We start from the raw sequence: 22,508 nt of genomic DNA, 5'->3' as shown, positions 1-22,508 counted from the left end.
TGCTACCTACTACTGTACACCCTTCTACTACTTCTCCCATAGCCAGTGACTGAGTCCTCGATGCACTCCCAGTACACCTCAACACCCCTCCCCCCATGATGATACTCCACTTTCACAATGCTTTGTTTCAGAACACTGAAGAAGACTGGAAGTTCTGTTTCTCAACATCAACTATGATTCATAAAACCAGTGGAGCTCTATTTTCAGCAGAAAGCCATAAGCAAACTCTGTACTACTCTCCATCTTTATTATAAAGGTGTGACAACACTTCGGCTGCTTCAGACAGTATTTATTTTGACAATCTGTGTGGTTCACATTCTCTCGAAGGTGTGTGAAACAGCATAGCGCTGCTGAAAGTTCTCGGTGAGGTTACAGAGTGCAGTCTTTTCCCTGTTGACCTATGGCGCCTTCATATGTATTGTCCACCAGTCCTCTCCCAATACAGCAGTGGCCACATGCTGCCTATCTCCCTGTTGCTTCTCTGAAAGACATCAGACATGGCCCATGCAAACCCCGCCCCACAGGCATATTGATCCTTCAGGCTGTCACAAGGCACACACATGACAGAAGCAGTCTGCTACTGAGTATGGCCAGCCCTGTACTCTGTGCCACCCTTGTGACTACTCAAACATGCATCCTCTTCATTTTTTCCTACAGAGGACCATTGTGCGTGCGTGCGTGCGTGCCCGCGTATATATAAAAAGTGCAAAGTAGACTATCTGATTGCAGTTGATTTCAACAGAGCTCAACCACTCGGCACTGGATTGGTTTTCAGTCTGGGGGAGGATCCAGAATCTTCCGCTTTGGGCCATGAGAATGCTTGTACATCACTGTGACAACACTGTTGTTTCAGTGCTTGTCAGTGGGGGGTGGGGTCATGGCAGAGCAGCTATGCCAGCCATCTCTGTCATCTGAAAGTCCACTCGACCAATCACATTTACCCATAGCTCCACCACCCCACCTTCTCCGCTGGTTTTGTCGCCAACTGTCATCCAGGGTCAAGGACAGCGGCCCACAAGGACCGCACAGGCAGCTGAGCCCACTACTGAAATCTGTGCTTTATCTGTACTCATTGAATTTAACATCTGCCTACCAAGCAGTTTCAGTGCTCAGTAACTACATACTCCTGGTCAGGCACCCTCAACTGAGCTGACATTCTGGACATACGGGATTTTGTGTTCATTCAAAACCTCCAATTTAAAAGATAAGCCCTCTTTAGAAAGAGGCAAAGCCCTCAGTTGCCAATGGTCTTGAAAAAACCTGGTGGAGATTAGAGACTTGACATATTTCAGTTAACTTCAGTTACTTTATCACTGAGCCATCAGGTCTCTCACACATACACATCTTCTGAACTGCTTGTCCCATACGGGGTCACAGAGCCTAACCCAGCAACTCAGGGCATAAGGCTGGAGGGGACACACCCAGGATGGGACACCAGTCCATCGCAAGGCGCCCCAAGCGGGACTTGAACCCCAGACCCACCAGAGAGTAGGACCTGGTCCAACCCACTGTGCCAATGCACCACTGCGCCAATGCACCACCGCACCCCCTCTATCAGGTCATTTCCTCCATTAAAAAGATTATACCGTGCCAACAGAGAAGACAGTGCACTGTGAGTGACTACATCTTGTATAAGAAAAGGAAAATATAGGTACTTACTCTGTTGCTGAGTCAGTCTTTAGGAAAGCTTGAATGACAAGGGGAAACTCTGACTTCACAATGTACAGGTAGCTGGACATAGCTGTGCAGGGTCAGACAGACACCACAGACACTGGTTTGATTTCTGCTCTAGACAAATAAATCAAACAAATCTTAAAAATGAAAATGAAGCAGAACTACAGTGTGCACCTATGCTTCACATAATGGAGCTAATTCATTCCATGAAATCCCTAGGTAAATTTCATTGAAGGGATCAAACTGCCATAATCATGGTGAAAAGTAATTTCTATCAGCATGTCACTAGAAATTCACAGAAAAACCACTATAAAAGCAAATTTTATGAATAAGAAAAACAACCCTAACATATGCATTTTAAAACACGTAAAAATTGTTTCTGTTATTTGGCAAAAAAAAAGCTGCTGCACAGAATAAAAAGTCTGTTGTATGAAAAATAATATATATATTTTTGTGAGCTGCTGAAGTGGCTTTTCATGGTAAGAGAGCCTGTTACTTAAGGAATCGGTGTATGCTTTTTCCATTCTGCACAGCACAATTCGTTGTGATACTCTTACCTTTTTTCCCCTTTGTGAGAGTGAGCAGGTGTGACTTTGTTCAACACCAACCAAATAAATACAGTGAGTGTTTGCCACATCACTTGCTAGTTTTGACACCACACAGTTCCCACCCTCATATAGAGAGGCCAGGCAAAACAGGAAAAAGGGAACAACAGTGAGAGCCGAAAGGAGGAAATTAGGCCTTGAGTGTGTTGGACCAGCAAGGATCGATTGAAGAAAGGTTTCAACTATCAACACAAAAGCTGATAAGGACGGTGCGGGGCAGCAGAAAACGAATGGTTTGTTTGCTAACTGGGACAAATTGAGCTGCAGGAAGCAGGCACAGTTAAATTGGACAGCTCCATCACATGGTTAAATGTAATCACCTCCAATGTTCTGCAGAGTGATGGCTATCCCAGCAGCCATCTTACCAGGTGTACCAAAGGCTCGGAGGCCCAGCTGCTCATAGGCCCGGATGCCTGGGACATAAAGACAGATCATCAGAGCATTCGTACACAATATATTTGGTGGGTTCTGCACGGTTTCCAATGGCAGCAGCTACGAAAAACAGACGCGCATGCTGTCGGTTTTCTGCCCGAACAAAGAACTACTTACCAACAACACCAGAGGCTTTCAGCAGCAGGTGAATGGAATAGGAGGAGAGGGCAGCAACTGCGCTTAGGAGGAACCTGCAAGAGGATAAGGAGCTGCCTCTTCAAGACATAAATCTCCCGACAATCACAGCCTCTCTTAGTATAATAACTCAGAACGAACTATTGAACTATTATGCGTTCTTCTTCAGGCAACTTCTAGCAACTGACACAGGCAAGTATCTGAACATCAAGTTAAGTGCTCTGATAAAAGGTACAGCATGTACGTTTGTAGGATTTTCAGCCTGCGACTTTCTTTATTTAAATTTTAATTTCTTAGCTGCTCATTGGGTACATGTATCCTCCTGCCCAAAGTTAATAATGGTGGACCTCTTTAAGTCCAACAGCACGAACACAACTTCTACTTTCCCCCTTCCATAGTATAACATAGCATGAGCGAGGTTTGTTTGTTTTCAAGTTGTTAACTCTGCTTTAATTAGGATACAAAAAAAGTTTTGCCCTTAGCAAGTTATTCTTTTAAAATGTTGTGATTGTACTGGGTTTTCGAGGGGTCAGCATAAAAAGCAGAGGTTTCTCGGGGGAAAATAACCACAGACTTCTACCGAAGTGTAAAATCCAACAAATAAGGAGCAACAGAAAAGAACAGCACTGCCAAGCGGCACAGCATGCAGGTAATCACAGAAAATCTGCTAACCTCAGCCTTTGGTACTTGACATCTGCGCAAACACACAATCAGAGCTTTCTCGTACTCCCTGTTTGTGTTTGTTGGGTCACTAACGGCAACGGAGACTGTGCTGACTTTCTCTGGCAAGGCTCATTCATCATAGCCTCAGCTCTGAGGTTCTCACATTTCAAGTCTGGCCTCAGAAACCAACACAGACCAAGTCCTCCGAAGAACCCATAAAGTGCAACACAGGAGCTGTAGATGATGCGTTCTTAAATAGGGGGCTATAATTAACCAGTCAGTTAATGCTCCATTCTAATGGCGAATGTTACTAAGCAAGAAAAAATGGATTTAAAAAAGAAACAAATGGAAAATTCTTAAAATCAGTGAGACCACGTGCGAATAGATCTGAAAGTCCGCACTTCACCCTCACGAGTCTGAGTGTGACTGGGAAAGCACCAAAACACGCAGGGTCACCTTCCGAGTTTCATGCCCCATGTGACATGAGCTCCTTCTTCACTTGCACCTCATTCTTTCCATTCCAGTCTCACCCCTTCTTATCCATACAGCTTTATATGTTGAGGAAAAAAATAACGAAGAGTTTGTGCCCACGGAAACATATAACTGTTCAGAGTCTTGTTTGCCAATTATTTTCTTCTGTAGTGTTCAAACTTACTCCTTAAATTGAAATCACAAGCTGCCAATGACGCACCGATGCCAATGCAAACAAAGAAAATACAGATTATGACCGATTTGTGAATTAGTATTTTACTATTAGCAAGTGTCCAAGGAGAAACAGTTCAGCTTCTCTGGATCATTCAGTACTACAATACGTTTGGGCAAGTGCTGCTCATGAAGAATGTCTTGAGACAATCACTGAAGACTACTGTGGCTTTAACAGATCAGCTTGTGAGAATGTTTGTTGTTTTGGGTGTCTTCATATCACACACAGTCCTCAGTTATTGAGATGATTTAAATCCTCTCCCTCAAGCTTCCATAGACAAGGTGAAGTAAGAACAAGTACTGAATTTAAAAACACAAGTTTCTTGCTGCAGCGTTGACAGAAAGACGTTCTTATGCAAGGGGCAATTACCCTAAATCCATTTGAATCCACTGTAAAGACCACCTATGTGGCATGCTCACATGTGAAACCTTTAATAAACATAATATGTCAGGAGCTTCTGGGTAGTATTACCTTACGTTCCTCAGTGAAGACATGTCTTAGAAATCAGAATTCTCTAACAAGACCTGACTGCTAAGTCCACTAGTACCTAGAATTTGTTTAGAGGAGAGTAACTGTTTTAAACATGGCATTTTCACTGGACGACCTTGTGTGTTTGTTTGAGAGGGACATCCTCCAGTCTATGCCAGTTGGGCATTTTTCTACTGAATCAGCACCAAAACCAGAACTTCATACATGTTTCCCAATGTCAAAGTGTGATAATGACACTACCAGAAAGGGTGCACCTGCTAAAAAAAACATTAAGAACATCCTGGGTTATGTAGTCTCAGGTGAATCTGAACTGAGGAGGGGGATAGAATAACAGGTTCTATCTTTAGAACCATGAGGGTAAAGTACATTATTCATGGTGCTCCTTATAGGTGGAAGGAGACCTGTAACATTCTATGCAATGTCTGAATGTTTTATACACTATAGTGTCTGCATGGAACTTTCAGTGAAGACAGCTTGGCATGTAGTGTTAAGAGATTCCAGGTTTCTGCTTAACACCTTTTATGCTGTGAAACTTCAAAGGCTTCAAATAAAAAAAGTGGTGTGAATTTTATATATCTGTTGCCACTTATTTTTATAACTGATATATATAAAGAATAAATGGACAGGGGATGAGATGTATGGCCTCTTTATATGCAGAAGAACAAGTGTGGTTATTCTCAGCACTGCCCTTTACAGAGGACCATGTGTTTTCTGTGAATAGGGGTGGGTAAATTTGGAAGGACAAATTAGGTCACACTAGGCTCCACCCACCAATGCCACACCCCCTGAACACTTGTAAGGCATTAAGACGGAGGTCCTTGAGAGATGAACATTCTGTTATCCCAAGACATGTACAGTTACAGCCAAACTCAAGTCTATTTCAGGCTCCTGGCCTACAAACTCCATGTGCATCCACCAAACCAATGTAATTAACAGGTAATTATTTGTGAAACTTAATCTTCAGCCAGTGTCAACAATGCAGAGGTAAGAAAAAAACTAATTATGAGTAAAATGATTTGCTTGCGATAAACTACATACAAGGGACTTAAAGGTGTGGCATTTTTAGTTTACTAAAGGTTGTTTGAGCACTCCACGGAAGTAACCTGAACGTCATTTATCACAGCTTTTACAAACTTTACTTTCAGATGACAACAGTCAAAACATTTCATCTCATTTTAATTAGGCATTGCATACTATTACATTTAATGTTTGGCCTTTATTTCATAACAGCTTAATGGGAAGATATTAGTAAATGTGCTGCTGAGAAACAATAGTTATATTTACGGTCATCGAGCCAAGAAAAGACGCTGAATGAATGTATCCATCAAATATATCTAATATTATCCATGTACACATGCAGATAAAAATAAAAGATTTTATTCTTTGACTCACAAGAAAAGGATGATGCCTGTGTTGGCCATGGCGTATGCCAGTCCCAGAATTCCACTGCCCATGATGGCATTTCCTAGGTTGAACACGGACATGCCAAAAGAGGTCTTCCCCTCAAACTGGCAATAAAGATAAACAAGTTCATGTCTTTTTGCCTTAGATCTTGGTGCTTTTTTATCAGTTACTTTAGCAAACAGGAACCAATAAGAGGAGCCTTTCGACAACACCAACACAGGCTGCGGGACTCAGACTGAGATGCAGGACCTACTGTAAAAGGCCGGGATGTAACACTCACGTCAGTGAAGCGCATGGGTTTCTTCCCCTCAGAGTTGGGGAGGAATTCTTCATTTTCTGCTTGATTCCCTTCAGCATCCTCAAACCTACAAGGTTTCCACAGAAATATCCTGATCAAGACCAGGCGTACGTACAACTCTGCTAATAGCAAGCATCCCACAAATTACAAAATAAGACGTTATGTGTATTAAAGGATTAATGCAGGATAATGGGTGACATTACACCCAATATAAAGCACATTAAGGGTAAAGTCATACCACAAACAGTAGGTGTGTACGTGTTGTCCTCAAGATCTGACATCTGAGCACAATTTCTACGTAGTGGAAAGAAAGATGACCTATCATCCAACAAGTGCACAAAAACAACGGAAATGCACAGTACACTTCCACTACCTGATAAGCGCTGGATGAAAGGCTAATCATCAGCTTTATTTGCATTCAAACATGCGGCAAAGGATTTTTGACAATCACAGCCTTTTGAATGGATTGGTGTGTTGTTTGAAGACTGAAATGTCAGATCTTGCATCAAATCATTCTCCATAGAAACAGTCAATATTTTAGAGTAAATAAAATAAATATGGGCCACAATTAAACTGAGAACAGCAGCTTGGAAAAAATCACTCAGAAACAAAAGAAAATGTATTATCTATGATGACAAAACAGTCATCCACCTGCACAATGTACAAATTCACATTCCCACTATACTGGTACAACACAGACAGGGAGATTCCATAGAGGCTATCAAAATTGCGCAAACACCTTCATGTGATACGACAATCAGCGGATTTAGAAAATGACAACCATGTGCTGACTGATATCATTTTTCAACATTTATGCAAATATCATTTTATTTATTTCGTTGAACTGGCATTGTTACCTAAGTCTACCTGCGATTTTTTGTGCAGTTACATACAGCATTTTAAAGCTCTATCCGCCCAGAGAATACACAACAGAACTGGTCAATTTTGGTTAGCAAAAGTAAACCGAATGACTGGAAAAAGTGGGCTACTGCATGACAGTACGACTGAAGTGAAGCCTAGGTGTAGGGCAGTCTGAGTTGCTGTGGGAGACTGTGAGATTATCAGAGTGCTCACTGATCATCTTCCATTAGAGTCTTCATAGGCACATTCATCTCATCCTCCACATTGTGCATTCCGTTGGGCAGGATGCTCATCTCAGACTCAGCTGGTTCCATGACGAGGTTCTGGGTGAGGCTCTCCTTACTGACCTGTAACAGGGAGAGATTTGTAAGCAGACCCATACCCAGAAGTATTCCTACTTTCTGGTCAGACAGCGTGGGTATGTGTTTACATGAGTGTGTGTGTGTGTGTGTGTGTGTGTGTGTGTGTGTGTGTGTGGTATTTGACCTTGTTTACAAACACAGAGAGCAATTCATCCCAGTGCCAGTCACAGACTAAGGTGCTCATACATTAAGTTTCACACCCCAAACTTGACCCATTAAAAACATACACACCTACCAGGAACAGAAACATACACACTTACACCATCACTCTCTGCTCCACCATATGAACTTCTTCCATTCCATTGCTACAACCCAGAAAGCATAACACAAGTTCAGAGTGTATATTCAACTATCATTGAGCCATTTTTCAAAGCAAATGGTATGTTTATGTAACATGAGTTTAACACCTGAATACCAATGCAAAGATTTCATTTAAGTTTATTAATATAACTGATGCTTTTCTCCAAAATAAACTGGAACATTTAACAGCTTACAATTATTTACCCATTTACACAGCTGGGTAATGTTATTTACTGGAGCAATTGAGGGCAGTACATTGCTCAAGGCTACTACAGCTGGAGGTGAGATTCAAACCTCTGATCTCAGGGCCCCCCGGCAGCAGCACTAACCACTGTGCTACCAGCAGCACCAGTAACTTCTTATTAATTAAATATTATTTAATACTTCTTACAACTATTACGTTATTTTTGTCATTGTACAGATAACAAAAAGAAGCAGCTAAGGCCAGTGGCACTCTTAACTGTTCTTTGGTTCTGTTTCACATGGCTTAGCACTGTGTGAGGAGCAAAGTGTTTGCAAAACGATCTTCTACCAACACAGTGAATCGTGTGTCACGGTAACCCACCAAGCACCTCTGAAAAACACAACTGAAAACAAAAACATCCAAAGCAGGCTGCACAGCTTAAAAGGCTTGAACCTAAAATAAAACAGCTTACTTTCGTCATAATAGAGGTAGGCATCACTAAGCCGTATTTATGGTATGACAAATACATTATCTCTTTTCACATACAACCCGAGGTTCTGATTCACTCATACGTTCTCCCACACGGTATCAGTTTTATATAGACCTAAGGAATTACCTAATATGTAAAACTAAATATTAAAAAACCTGGAATTAGAACCCTGTACGCCATGATGAAATACATCCATTGTGAATACATTCAGCTTTTAGTAAGTGTGCTCAGTGTGATCATTTACATTAGTAACTGAAAGTAAAGACTGAGAAAGAGGTTGTAAATTAAATCAATGGTTAAGTGCAATAGAAGCTATCTCACCTTGGCACCTTCCCTTTAAGGAAGAATCAGCTACAGTCTTCCCACTAGCTGAGTTGGGTTATGGTGATCTAACTGAGTTCCTCCAGAGGCTTTGGGAGCTGAAAGGCTCCAGAGTCACCTCTGACCTGCTTAGACCTTCTCCTTCTAAGGGTTCCTTATGTCCAGGGTCAAGATTTACTTACTGGTCTTTGCTTTGATGATTAATGTGAAAATAGCTGCCCATACCCTCATTACTCAGAACCTTTTGCAAACACAATGTCAGTTCCTGCCAAACAACAAATAGGGGTAGCAGATAGAATAGTGGTTAGGGTTATAGCCTTGCAATCCGAAGGCTCCTGGTACAAATTTCCGTTCCTTCTGTAGTATCCTTGATCATTGTATCTAATATATAAATCAGTTAAAAAATACGAGTTGTGCATCTAACATCACAAGTTAACTCATTCAAGTCTCAGGTAAAAAAAAAGACAATAAATCTGTCTGTATAACTTCTCAGACTTCTATTTAGTAATGGTTCAAGGGATAAAACACCCACAAAAGCCAAAATCTAGTAGCTTTTTAGACTTTTCCAGTCAGGCTTTATTAAGATATTAAGATTGACATGTGTGTAACAAATAAGATACTTACTGTAATGAAAATAAGTGAAGGGGCATACATATTTACAGCCCATTGCTTTGACTGACAACAGTAATCAAAGACCTTTCAATGGAAGACCAGAACTCCTACGCAAAACCCTCAGACCCCTCTGGGCTCCTTCCTAATTTCAGTCAGCACTGGAAAAATAACCTGCCCTCATTACCCAGGTGGGTCATCAGGTTGGGTCAGCACTGCTACCTCCAGCTGACTTGTTAATATGAGATTTTGACTGTAACTGATGGGTGAACTGAAGCAGCAGGGCAAAAACAAGTTCCACAAGTCTTTGCGGCAGTAACATCTTTTACTTCACCCTGGCCTTGACACCAGTTTTCTTATGAGTAGCCTCTGTGCGCTGGCTTCCATGGAAGGGCACAGCTGATTTACCACGATGGATGGAAATGTGTCAGACGAAAGGAGGAGGTGTACATGCCAGACATTAGAGAAATCATAAGGCTTGAGGCATGCTTGAAGCCAAAACATGAGTGCTCAAATATATTTATATATATAAAAAATAAAGCCAGCATGATTTGAAAAATTTGACAAGAAGTCCCTCAGCAGCATTTTATATAGAAGGCCAAAAAAAACTAAGAGCAAACAGGTCAGATAATTGGATAACTGGCAAAATCAGTAATGCTCATTTATTTACACTTATGAGTCGACCTTGGTCATAAAGTAATGATTTTTTAAGAGAAAACAGTGCAACACAAATCCACTCCACAACAATGTAATCCTGAGTCTGCTTTATTTCAGCCAGAAAACAGTCTTCTACTTGCTCTTTTTAGCCATAGTAACACTATATTCTGCATAAATCATAGGACCTGTATTTTTGGATTTCAAAGCAGCAGTCTTTAACCAGTAGTTTTTCAAATGCATTGCTTATGCCTTTATTTTTTCAGAAAAAAAAAACAATAGCAACTGGCTTTATGGATACAGAATATACTGATTTTCTAGCTTAATAATGACATCAGCAAAAATATTGTATTGTCCTTGGAAATACTTATGATGAGTTTGAATGAGGAACAGGGTCTTGTCTGAGAGAAGTCATTAACTTGGCTTTTGTTAACCTGTTTTCCCAGGCAAGAAGAAGACAAACGTCATGTTCTCAAACCTCATGCTCACAAATGTCATGTTCTCCTCCTTGGATTACCACCTTGCCATGACTGAAGGGCTTGAGTGTCCCTGAAAACTTAAGTAGATTGTCTGAGGCCATTTGCTCCTGGCATGATCAGCCTTTGTAAATTAATTGAAGGTGAGAGGCCAAAGAACCAGCAGTCTAATATATGACCTTCACAACTGCACCAGGAGAAACTAAGAGAACCTTTCCCACAATTGGATTACCCTGACCAGTTACTGGGGTGGTGTTTGCTAGGGAGTACCTGGCAGCCAAGTGGATGACCTTAGTCCAAAAAGACAACATGCAGACACATTGTGGGTTAAACGTGCACAAGGAGTAAAGGGTTTCAGTCAAGTGCAATGCTTATGAAGTAATGGACACAAACAGCTTAAGACTGTTACTTGTGGAATGGCTTCTGTAAGAAAAACGGTTAATATTATCCCCTCACAAGAGAAATTTCCCTTGTCTTAGTGATTCAAGACCATGAATTAAACCATTAAGTGAGGGATGAGTGTACAAAAATGTGAAAAAAGGTCTATTCAATACCAAAATGCAACTATTTGTATTCTAGCTGGGAAACAGTGAATCAAGTCTTTCTCTTTACAAAGACACTGGAAGATCCCTGTCTTTGCAGTATGAACATTTTGCCCATATCCTTACCATTTAGTGTGGGCACCAAACTCTGCCTTCATGTTTGTGATATTCATGGACAGGATATCAAGGCACAGAGAGTGCCTATTGTAGGGATGGTGGCTACATCAGTTTTTTGCTCCTGCTGTGCTCTCTGTTAGATATCTTGCAGGTGCTACAATAGTTCCCAATTGAGTGTGACGCACTTAGGGTGATGTCCAGCAGGTCAGGATGGCAACTACAGTGTTATAGACACTCTAGTGAGCCTTGGTGGTGCCAAAGCTCTCAGTTTACTGGTTAGTCTACATCTCCATCCTCACCTATGGTCACAAGTTTTGAGTAATGACTGAAAAACCAAGATGTCATGTTCATGTGGTAGAAACAAGGTTCCTCCATAGGGTGGTTAATCTCTACAGCCCCTCAAATAAATGGTGCACTGGGAGCACCCGACTCAAAAGACCCTCTTGGGCATACCCAAGACACGCTAGAGAGAAAGTGTAGCCTGGCCTAGGAACATGTGGGTATCCCCCAGGACCTGGAGATTTGATGTAGGAAGAAAATTTTGATCTGCCCTAGTTGGGTTACTGAAAGCACAAAACTTATAAGGTTACGTGGTTTCAGAAAATGGATGGATGCTTGTATTATAACAGCTCAAGACTGAATTATGACTATAAAGTGTCACATATACAGTATACATGGAAAACAGGGGTTAGTATGCATGTGGTGTTTTTAATATTTTAAGAATAAAAAGGTGCTGTGATTTAGCCTGTAAAGAAAAGTTTCTCCTTTCTGCAAATAACAGTTGACGTACACTGCTCAACAAAAGATACTATATGCAGTGATTGTAATAAAAGAGGGATTTGTTACTATGATTCTGCTGTATTAAGTGGTTTTATAAAGCTTCATAATAAATAACATACTGAGCTTGTCTATAGTACACTTTTAGGTCAATAAATATGTAACGGATCTGTAAAGCCATGTGTAAATGCAGAAATCACTGGCATAACACAAATCTCACTAGCTCTACACAGAGTGTCAGTATGATGATTTGACCATCATGACTGATTCTAAGTCACAGCAGACCTGCAATTTCTGAGCCTTAAGAACATAAAGCACTGCTAAATCTAGAAGAAGAGTGTTTTTATTATTTTATACCTACATAATCTGTCAGTCTATTTTAATTCAGTGGTAATTTACTAGTTTCAACAACCAGGTTATTTAACTGCATATTCAGAGGTTCCTGAGTCACCTGGCAAGTTTTTTAAAGGGTAAAGAGCCCAACGTCATGCACATTGCCAACTGCTGCTGAGGACATGGAAACTAAAACATGTCTGGCACATTCCCAACGCACTCAACAGCTGTGAAGGACGTTAGAGACAGGGCCATATTCACTGTGTGTGGACATTCCATTTTTACAGACTAAAAGTGTTAACTGGCTGTGACTGAGACTTGTGAAACCCCACAATAATTTCACAATCAGTTAATCAGTAGAACTTTACAAGGCTAGGTAATTATTACCATAGGACTGTAACAAAAAGAGGCCTATACATGGTTCAGTGAGGGTTATTACAAAGACTGTCAGCTGTCTCTAGGGAACATATATTTGGGCTGAGACCAGGAAACCCATACGCTGAACCTACTGCTGAGATGGCGCCACTGCATCGCAGGGCACCCCAAGCAGGACTCGAATCCCGGACCCGCCCCACAGCAGGCACCGGCCAAACTCGCTGCACCACCACATCTCCCTCGGTGCTGTGTCATTAGAGACAAAAAAGCATTAGAACACTCTCAATCCCAGCCAGGACTCCAATTAAAAATGCTGTCTTTTGCCAAAATCACTGTACTTCAACAAACATACCTAACCCTACATCTCATGCAACCCCAAAGAGAGATGTGTGCTGTCAATTAAGCAGTAAATATTCACAATAATGCTCTATAAATGAAAAAAAAAAAGATTGTATATAATTTTACATTCACCGTTTGGGATTTGATGAGTGCTCTACAGTTCATGTTATGTTAATAAATTTCCCATTCCACTTATAATGTTTAGTTACTGAGGCATTGTCTGTATGTTGGCAGACCATGATAAGCTCCTCCACTGCACTGGTCAGTCATTACAGGGAACAAAACTTTCCTTGCTGCCCAGTCTTGCCTCTTGCAGCAATTACATGGAGCCCAGCAGTCTTACCATCTTGATCTGGTCCACCCCACTCTCCCATAAAACTCCTCTGCCTCAACAGACAGGAGACTAATATTAGAGTGAAATCATTTCTGTTTGACTCCAGAGCCTCAGATGCTAAGCCACCTTCTGTAGAGAACAAGAGCCCTGGTCTTCATGCCAAACCCCAAGAGACAACAGCAAAAATAGCCCTCCACTTAAAAGTCCTAACTGCAGCTCTGTACAGTCACACATTCTAAAACCATGGAGTCAGATCAGAAACAAAGTTTGAACTCAGTCCTAGAAAACATGCTAAAGTACAGAGCACAACAAGAATGAACTAGATTTATGGTCATAAGGCCATTTAAGCTGAAGGAGCAGCCTTATGGTTGTGCATTTTTCTGGGTTAACAGCTTACAAGTGAAGATCTCTTTTTTCAACGTTTGTAAATTTTTTAGAAAATCTCCCTGGATGCGGACTAATAACTCAGGCTATTTTGACCTCTACCGCTCATACAAAACGATAAGTACTGCTGTAAGCTTAAACAACACACAGCTAGCCAATATAAGTCCATTCAATATCAAAACACAACTCTTATGTCTTATAGACACACCTGCTCATTTGCATGGCTGAAATAGCTCTTGTAATACTCTGCATGACTATTTCAGCAAGTAAATATTTTTAAATAAAATGCGACACAAAACACAAAGTCCAAACAGCAAACTATTGGAACAATCTATGACATTTGCCGCAAACAGATACACTGCTGCTTATTTTAATTGAAATTAAAACTTGCAGTATATTATGAAAAGTTTCCAAGTGTGTCTACAGTAGGTAAAATTTCAGCTATTTCTTCATTTATTTCCTTCACATGAGATCAACAGAAAAGACATCTCTCCACCCCGCGTTCTTTGAGTATGACACTAGCCTATCCAGGCAATGGAAGAATGAACTAATGCAAGAAAAATGGGCTAAAGAGCCATTGTTCTATTAACACTACACAAAGAGCCATCCAATATCAGTAACTGCTTGTCCTAAGCAGGGTGACAATGACCCACAGCCTATTTTGGAAGCACTGGGTGCAAGGCTGAGGGAGGTATCACAGGGTTGCCACAAGTACATATTCACCCATTCGCATACTACGGGCAATTCAGCACCAACAGTTCACCTGCCCTGCATGCCTTTGAGAGGAAAGCCGCACAGAAACCGAGTAGGGCTCAAACCTACGTTCCCTTGCACCCCCCAGGGTGCTGTGATGCAGCAGTGCATCTCACTGTGCCGCTATGCAGCAGCAGCAGTTGTATTGATATTTATTAGGTTATTCTTTAGAAATAGCCTAACAAATATCAGTCCATGGTCATGAATGGCTGACTCTGCAGTAAGAACTCTTTTCTTTCATTGTGACTCCTGAACAATAACAAACTTTGAAGTGCAGGAATGTCACTCTCGATGTATATAAGGGATTCATTCAATAAACTTTTGACTCTATATTACCCCCAGCAAAGGGAAAATTTAAAAGACGATGAAATAAAGAACGCAAGTCAAAATGAAAAGAACTATAGAACTTGTAACGTGTCAAAACTTAGCCTTGGAAAAATATTTGTAATAGTCAAAGGACAAATAATTCACATATGTGAAAGTCTACATTCAGGCTAACAACCAAACCACACACATACACACACACACACACACAGTGGCTGAAACCACTTGTCCCGAGCGGGGTCGCAGCGAGCTGGAGCCATCCAGTAACACAGGGCGCAAGGCCAGAGGAGAAGGGGACAAACCCCAAACGGGACGGCAGTCTGCCGCAAGGGACCCCAAGCAGGACTCAAACCCCAAACCCGCTGCGCCACCGCGTCCCCCCCGACACTCAGACTGCGTACAAGTAATTTTAGTAACTTCTCAGCAAGAGACACTCTGAGAACTTCAACAGCTTCTAAGTTCACATTTACATGGAACTTTCACAATCAATGGCGTGACTCCCCAGTATTGCACAGATCAATCATGGAGATAGGAGAAAGATAATTGTTAACCCTACTATGTCTTATGTACTTACAATTATTCTACAGTTCAAATGCAGTTTTTTACTTTGAGAGGGTACACCCTGCACTTTCATTCAGGCTGAAATGAAATTGGCTATGTTTAGTTTAACAGCCACTGGAGATTCACAAGCTCCTGTAAATGCAAACAACAGACCTACAGATTCCTCTTACCCATAACAGGGGTTATTTTGGGACTCAAGTCTTTTTTTAGATTACATTTTCTCAGTGTTAGAAATATCATTAATGTGTTCAGGTGCATACTGGTCCAAGTAAATACCGTAGTTGTTAACGCTGGAGCCTTTGAAGCCAAAAGTTTCCAGTTCAAATCCCACCTACTGCTACAGTAACCTTGAACAAGGTACTTACCCTAAATCACTCCACTAAAAATTGCCCAGCTGTGCGAATGGGTAAGTAATTGTACATAGCTTAACACTATTACTGGCTTTGGAGAAAAGCATTAACTCCAAGTATTGATAAGCAACATGTATCAAAGCATTTCAAAGACAAAAGCCTACAATCTTGGCAGATCCCAATGAACTAAGCTGCTCAGCTCTAGTGTAACGTGCCTGGTTTTCATTTATGTACAAGTAATCTAATATTTGAAGACTTTGTGAAAACAACATGAAATCCTAACAGTTTGTTCAGTCAAAGGTAATTCTGAGTTTAAAACCATGGTCTAAAGAAGTTTGCTGATCCAGGCTGGGTTGAACAAAATACATTTTTGATTAATTTCTTATGCAATGCTATACAATTAAAAATGTTCAAACGTGTTCACCTGCAGTTTTCTTTAAGATATGTTCTGAACTTTGATAAGTTTTTTTCATCAAGGCAGCAGCATGTAGTGTAGCAGTTAGAAGCACTATCTTGCACTGCATGGAACCAGGTTTGTATCCCAGTTCCTGCTGTAGTATCCTTGAAAAAGGTTCCTTTGCTGAACTAATGCAGTAAAAACTGCACCACTGTAAACATACAGAAATAATTGTATATAATTGTAAGTTGCTTTGGAGAAAAGAATCACCTGACTGAACAATTCATTCTTCTCACCATTTGTGCCCAGCATTATATGCCACCCGTTACTTATCCCTGTTAATACTAAAAGCACATTAGTTACATATTCAGTCACAGCGAAAGAAACTAAATGTGATACTATACCAAATAAAGTTTGATCTTTTCCATCTAAATGGCTATTCACTGCATAAATTACACATTGTTGACTGTACAAGAACAATAATTATAGTATTTAATTGCTCTCTTTCCAGGAGTGTGAATCACTGTGAATGACTGCTCTCCTTCAAGGAACGCTCAATAGGTGGTAAATTCCAATATACCAGCAGCTGCTCTTCTCACATTGCACAACAGCCTTAAGAATGGAACGTTACGCTGGGAAAAACAGCGTCACGTTTTTGACGCAAACTGTGACAGCACATGGAGATGCCTCCGACCCCGCTGAATACGACGACCGGCAGCCAAGTCACTTTTACCCCTCTGAAGACCACAATGCTCTGTAGGCCACCGACAGTCTGCTGAGAAGCAACCGACAATGTTCATGATGCTACAGGTAATGACTCTCCATTCTCACTCCTCTTGGCCCTTCCCAGTGTCTCAGCACATCTTCCTGCACAGCAGCCCGGCAGCGTAGGCCACTTTGGACCATCACGCCATGGCACGGTCAGGACAAGCGGAGTCTTTTGTCCAACAAGCGGTGTGTCGAGTGTAATAAAGTGACGGTGTGGCTCGGGTTCCAGATCTCGAGTGTTGTGCTGAAAGAGCGCACAGCTGGGCCCGAAGACCAGAAACTACGCTTGGGACACAACACACACACACAAAAACACACTCCTAAAATTTCATGGATTGACTGAGTGCACTTTTCTGGTGCTCCCTAAGAACTCGCAGGTTTATTTACTGCCAGACAACATGAATCCTCTGAGCAGACATGTTCTGAAAAAAAACTACACGGACAGCAAAAAAATAAGATAATTTTACTGGAGTAAGTTTAAGGTAAGCACCTTGCTCAAGGTACTACAGCCAGAGGCAGCGATCAAACCTGTGACCTTTGGGTTTAAAGGCAGCAGCTCTGAACTACTGCGCTATCAACTGTCCTATTAAGATCATTTTACTCTGCTTACACCGACCACAAGGCACTGAGACAGTGAGAGGAAGACCGGGTGTAAGAAAAGGAGAACGAAGTCCCTCCGTAACGGGACTCCGAAGGCTCGGCTTGGCTCGGTTCAGTTCGGCTCGACTCGGCCACGCCAGCGGTGGACTCGGCCCTTCGCCGTCTGACACGACGGCCTCTAACATGACTCCTTCTGTCACTTTCCTTGCAAAAAAAACCTCCCAGATGCGTGTCCTCGCCCTCAACTTTATCCGGACAGTCTGAGGAAGCCGGAAAGTACCGAGCTCGGCCGGAAACGTCCTTTTTTATCCGTCAAACTCCACGTGGTCGCTCGTGCTCACCGCGTACTGGAGTGAATGAAGAGGCGGAACACGACGCCCCGTCTGTCCGAACAGCAGCACTTCGGGAAGCGAGTGCGCAACAGCCGAAGAGCAGATACAGTGTGTGTGTGTGTGTGTGTGTGTGTGTGTGTGTGTGTGTGTGTGTGTGTGTGTGTGTGCGTAGCAAATGCACTTTGGATGTGTCCCACATCATCACATGGATCAGAAATCCTAGTAGCGACGGTGCCACATCACATGATGAAACACTGACTGAACTAATGCCCCTTTCTGAGACCTGAGTATGGAGTATGTATGTATATATGTAAATTGGCTAAATTAAGGTATAATCCAGTAGGAGCGGGGCCACCGATGGCTCGGCTGTCTTCTTGGATTAAAGCTGGTCACTAGTTTGTTTACATTCCCTATAATACACCCCCGATCAGGGGTGCATAAAGAAAAATAACTTAACTACCCCCGAAAAACTGGGAGACGTAACATCTTGCTTTCGATAGAAACTTCCTCGCTTTCTATAAATTATATTTACGCTTGTCAAAAACTAAAGTTTACTAAACTGTTGGATTTCTTATGTCTGAGACGGAAATTCATTTGAAAATGTGTGAATATTAGTACAATATTAAACAATAAATCGTAAATAATATCTCGCGTTCTTATTTTTTTCCAGCTCCTCGGATGCGGTTTCATTCCTTCATCCTTGCAAGTTGCAGTTTTGTTTTTTTAATTCATTTGTAAGAACTGTACCTTAACAAAACTTCATAGCTGACAGAGTGACACATGATAAAGTGGCCAAAAGCGTTCGCTGCCCTGCCGTGCTGCAGAAAAAAACCCATCTCTTTTTTCGTACCACCAGGCAGGTATCACATAACGAGGACCTACCCGGTTAAAAGAAAGAAAGCTTCTGTTCTGCCACGTTCTTCGAATTTAATCCTCCGTTCAAATCTTACGTTCACCAAACTTTTCAGTTCAGATATTTAAACTTCCTTTTTCCCCTTCGTCTGGCTTTCTCCTGTAGATACTGCTGGAATAAAGGATGAAAGAAGTGAGATCTGCGAAAGACCAACCCGCCAGCTGTCTGATTCCCTTCTAGGGCTGAGGAGCGACTCACTGAATTATCAGGGGACCTTTCGCCGGACGGTGGGGGTCGTTTAGGCTCCGCCTCCTCAGCGCACCGTCCAATCAAGTAGAGCCGTATAAACTCAACGGGTGTTGAAAACGTTAAAAAAACGCACTAGATAGATGTTGTTTCACAGAAACATCGTTCAATGTACAGTACAGGTACCAGTATGTTTCAGTAAGACATCTTTCTTTCACCCCGTAGATAAGTTACTAGATCGGTATAAGAAAAAACACTAGAAATGTTTTAGAATATATGTGTTTTCTCAATTTTACTGAAAACTGGGATTAAGACGTTTTTTAAGAAAATCCAGTGTCCCTGTGTTTTTATCTTAGTTCTATGGGTTGTCTACAACAATCAAAAGATTTATGTGATGTTTGCCACCTGCTACTACTGCCATCGATACATTGTTACGATAATGTACCGACAGCAAAAAATGATACCCGTTATGTAACATTCGAAAAACAGCCAAGGGCGGAAGGGTATTCTATTGATTATAATAAAACAGAGTAATCAAATGAAATTAAAATATAGAAACGTAAAATAACATTTTTTCACTTGAAAATCATACCATCATACAATGTCTATAGTTCCTTTGGTATTTTATTTCTAAATTCTAATGATGCTGTGTATAGGTACCAATTAATAATGACGTTTAACTTCAGACAAGTAGCAACACTTTACCTCACATTTAAAGTTTTCCATTATTTCTTACTGTAAAACAGAACACCTGTAAGTCACTTTGCTGTAAGATGCAGGTTTTTGCTCCATTTTAGCTTTTTGGAGCTGAGCCCTATACACAGTATTCCAAGGCCAGAGCAGGATGCGCCAAAAAGAAGTCAGTAATATGCATCTCCTTATCTGTATCATATCTACCAGGTACATAGTAGAAATGTCTACGAAAGTACTTGACAATGGTGAAATACATTGAATAATGCACATACTACAGACTGACAAATTTTAGTGTGTTTAAATGTACGCCATCCATTGTCAACAACAACTTGTCCCCAGCGGGGTCGTGGCGAACTGGAGCCTAACCCGGCAACACAGGGTGTAAGGCCGAGGGGACACACCCAGGACGGGACGCCAGTCCGCCATAGGGCACCCCAAGCAGGACTCGAACTCAAAACCCAGCACAAACATCACCGGCTGAACACACCTCGCAAACACGCCCCACCATTACATGTACTCTTCTATGAAAAATAATAGCAGTATTGTAAGGACTGATCAATGGTTGCATGCTGAAATATGTCAGTGTTATAACAACCATGATTTTATATTACAATACATACTTTTGTATTCTGTGATGGACTGGTTTCCCATCCAGGGTGTGCCCTGCTTCACCCCATAAGTTTCCAGGCCATGGCGGCCATGCATTGGATAAGCTGTTACAGTATTAACAATAGGTGGATAATGGTTGTCATCATAAAGGGGGGTGCGGTGGTGCAGTGGGTTGGACTGGGTCCTGCTCTCTGGTGGGTCTGGGGTTTGAGTCCCGCTTGGGGTGCCTTGCGATGGACTGGCGTCCCATCCTGGATGTGTCCACTCCCCCTCCAGCCCTATGCCCTGTGTTGCCGGGTTAGGCTCTGGCTCTGCGCAACCCCGTATGGGACAAGTGGTTCAGATGATGTGTGATTTTTAAACTATATCCTAAAATCATATTTTTTCCCATTTTTAGAGCAGCTAAGATGAGAACTCTGAAGTGGTGACAGTTTTATCTTGTTCTTGTCCACCAGTATGAATGTTTTAACCTACCCTATAATTCAGGGGCGTGCATAATCCTTGTTTCAGTTTTTCCTGCCAAAAGAGGCTTTGTACAAAGGACCTAAAGGACTCCACTAGTGAATGACTTCTTTTCCCCTTTGCAAACACCAGTGAGTGTGTAGTGAGTTGAGGGCTTGCACTGTCACACATCTTGTCTTTGGAGTAGATGGACAGCACACAAAAGTGAATTTTGACACGGTTTTCCTTCTTGTGTCTCCTAGGTGTCAATATAGCCAGAGTCTACAGAAGTGGAAGACAAGTATGTCTGTAGAGGCACTGTGGCAAGTGCCCCTGTTTCCCATTCCTTCTGAGAAATGTTGTGTGACTTCCACGTGCCGCTCGGAGACACTGTGAGTTATTGGGTGGATCATTTCCACGACACCACAATTGTTTAATAAGTCATTAAGTCAGTGGTCACCTTTTAAAAGATATGGCATTGGGTTAATTTGTGCTACTTCATGTGAAGACAAAATTATGCTTCATGTATGTTGGTCATGGGCATCTTTTGTCTTTCCGGTCTCTAAACTATGTGCCGGCTTAAAACTAAGCAACACAGTGGTTTTGAATAAGTGACAGGAGAGCAATGACGGGAAGGAGGTCATTTTGGCTTTAAAGGTCGGTGTTGAACTTGACAGATGTTTCATTTGTTGTCCCTCTGCTTGCTAATTGGTTAAATTGAACACTTTCTCAGTTTGATTCATAGAGCTGCACTGGATCTAATTTGTTTTTTTTTTTTTTCTGCTCACTCTTTTTAACATAGGGTTTCTAAGATCTGCAAGGACTGAAGTGCCTAAAACTACTCAGTTGGAGAGTTTAACAGTTTAAGTATCAGTGAGTGATATTATTCTGCAGTTAATAATACCCTTTAAAAAGTTTTATTTCATTTAATTAGGTGTGGTGGTTTCCACTGTGTGGCAGGTTTGGGGTTTGAGCCCTGCTTGGGGTGCCTTGCGACGGACTGGCAACCTGTCCTGGGTGTGTCCCCCCTTCAGCCTTGTGCCCTGCGGTGCCAGGTAAGACTCCGGTTTGCAGCGACCCTACTCGGGAAAAGCAGTTGTTGATGATGGATGCTTGCATTTAACTACACACATTCCATTTGTTAGTGTCTGATATGGTAGTTTTTCATTTCTCTCATACACCATATTGCTATTGAAGTACTGTCCTCTAAACAACACACCCTTTCTGGTGGCTCAGCAACTAAAACTAGTGCCTTGCAACACTTGTTGTGTATATGTGGGCATAGGTTTGAGTTTGGCTCTTTCTGTTGAGTTTGTATGGTCACCCAATCTTTACACTGGTTTCTTCCAGGTGCTCTACTTTCCTCCCTTGACATGTGTTTCAGGTGTATTGGGGAATGTAAAAATTGTATTTATGTATGAGTGTGTCACCTTGCTCTGCTGTCTAAATGGGTGAATAACTATAGCATTTGCTGTAGTGTATCCAAAGCAGTGAGCCAGAAAATACTATAGTCATTGTACATGGCATTGTAGAAAAGTGTTGGGTAAATGTATGTAAAGTCACTTATGGTCAATCCTAACATTTTTTCCCAAGAAATTTATTTTTGAAAGCATCCTTTTGTTTCAGAGCTACGTTCCCTTAAGTTCTACATATTCCTCCCATGCGGGATCCCAGTTATACTGTTGTTTCCACTCACAGTGAGACCATGATGTTTGTGATA

The 22,508-nt window shown here is 41.6% G+C and overlaps 1 protein-coding gene across 1 annotated transcript in view; it reads right to left on the bottom strand.

The window, feature by feature from the left end:
• slc38a3b (solute carrier family 38 member 3b) overlaps positions 1 to 19,045 on the bottom strand; it is a 30,955-nt gene extending 11,910 nt beyond the window's left edge. The window contains exons 1-7 of the mRNA XM_018756659.2: positions 18,829 to 19,045; positions 7,478 to 7,611; positions 6,386 to 6,470; positions 6,094 to 6,209; positions 2,829 to 2,902; positions 2,600 to 2,692; positions 1,660 to 1,741 (exon numbers count right to left, since the gene is read on the bottom strand). Coding sequence (XP_018612175.1) covers positions 1,660 to 1,741; positions 2,600 to 2,692; positions 2,829 to 2,902; positions 6,094 to 6,209; positions 6,386 to 6,470; positions 7,478 to 7,578 — 551 coding nt within the window. The 5' untranslated portion in view covers positions 7,579 to 7,611; positions 18,829 to 19,045. The remainder of the gene's footprint in view (positions 1 to 1,659; positions 1,742 to 2,599; positions 2,693 to 2,828; positions 2,903 to 6,093; positions 6,210 to 6,385; positions 6,471 to 7,477; positions 7,612 to 18,828) is intronic.
• Positions 19,046 to 22,508: the final 3,463 nt, after the last annotated feature.

This window comes from Scleropages formosus, chromosome 2 (assembly GCF_900964775.1).
Source record: "Scleropages formosus chromosome 2, fSclFor1.1, whole genome shotgun sequence".
Taxonomy (NCBI): Eukaryota; Metazoa; Chordata; class Actinopteri; order Osteoglossiformes; family Osteoglossidae; genus Scleropages; species Scleropages formosus.
This window is presented reverse-complemented; position numbering and strand designations above follow the sequence as displayed.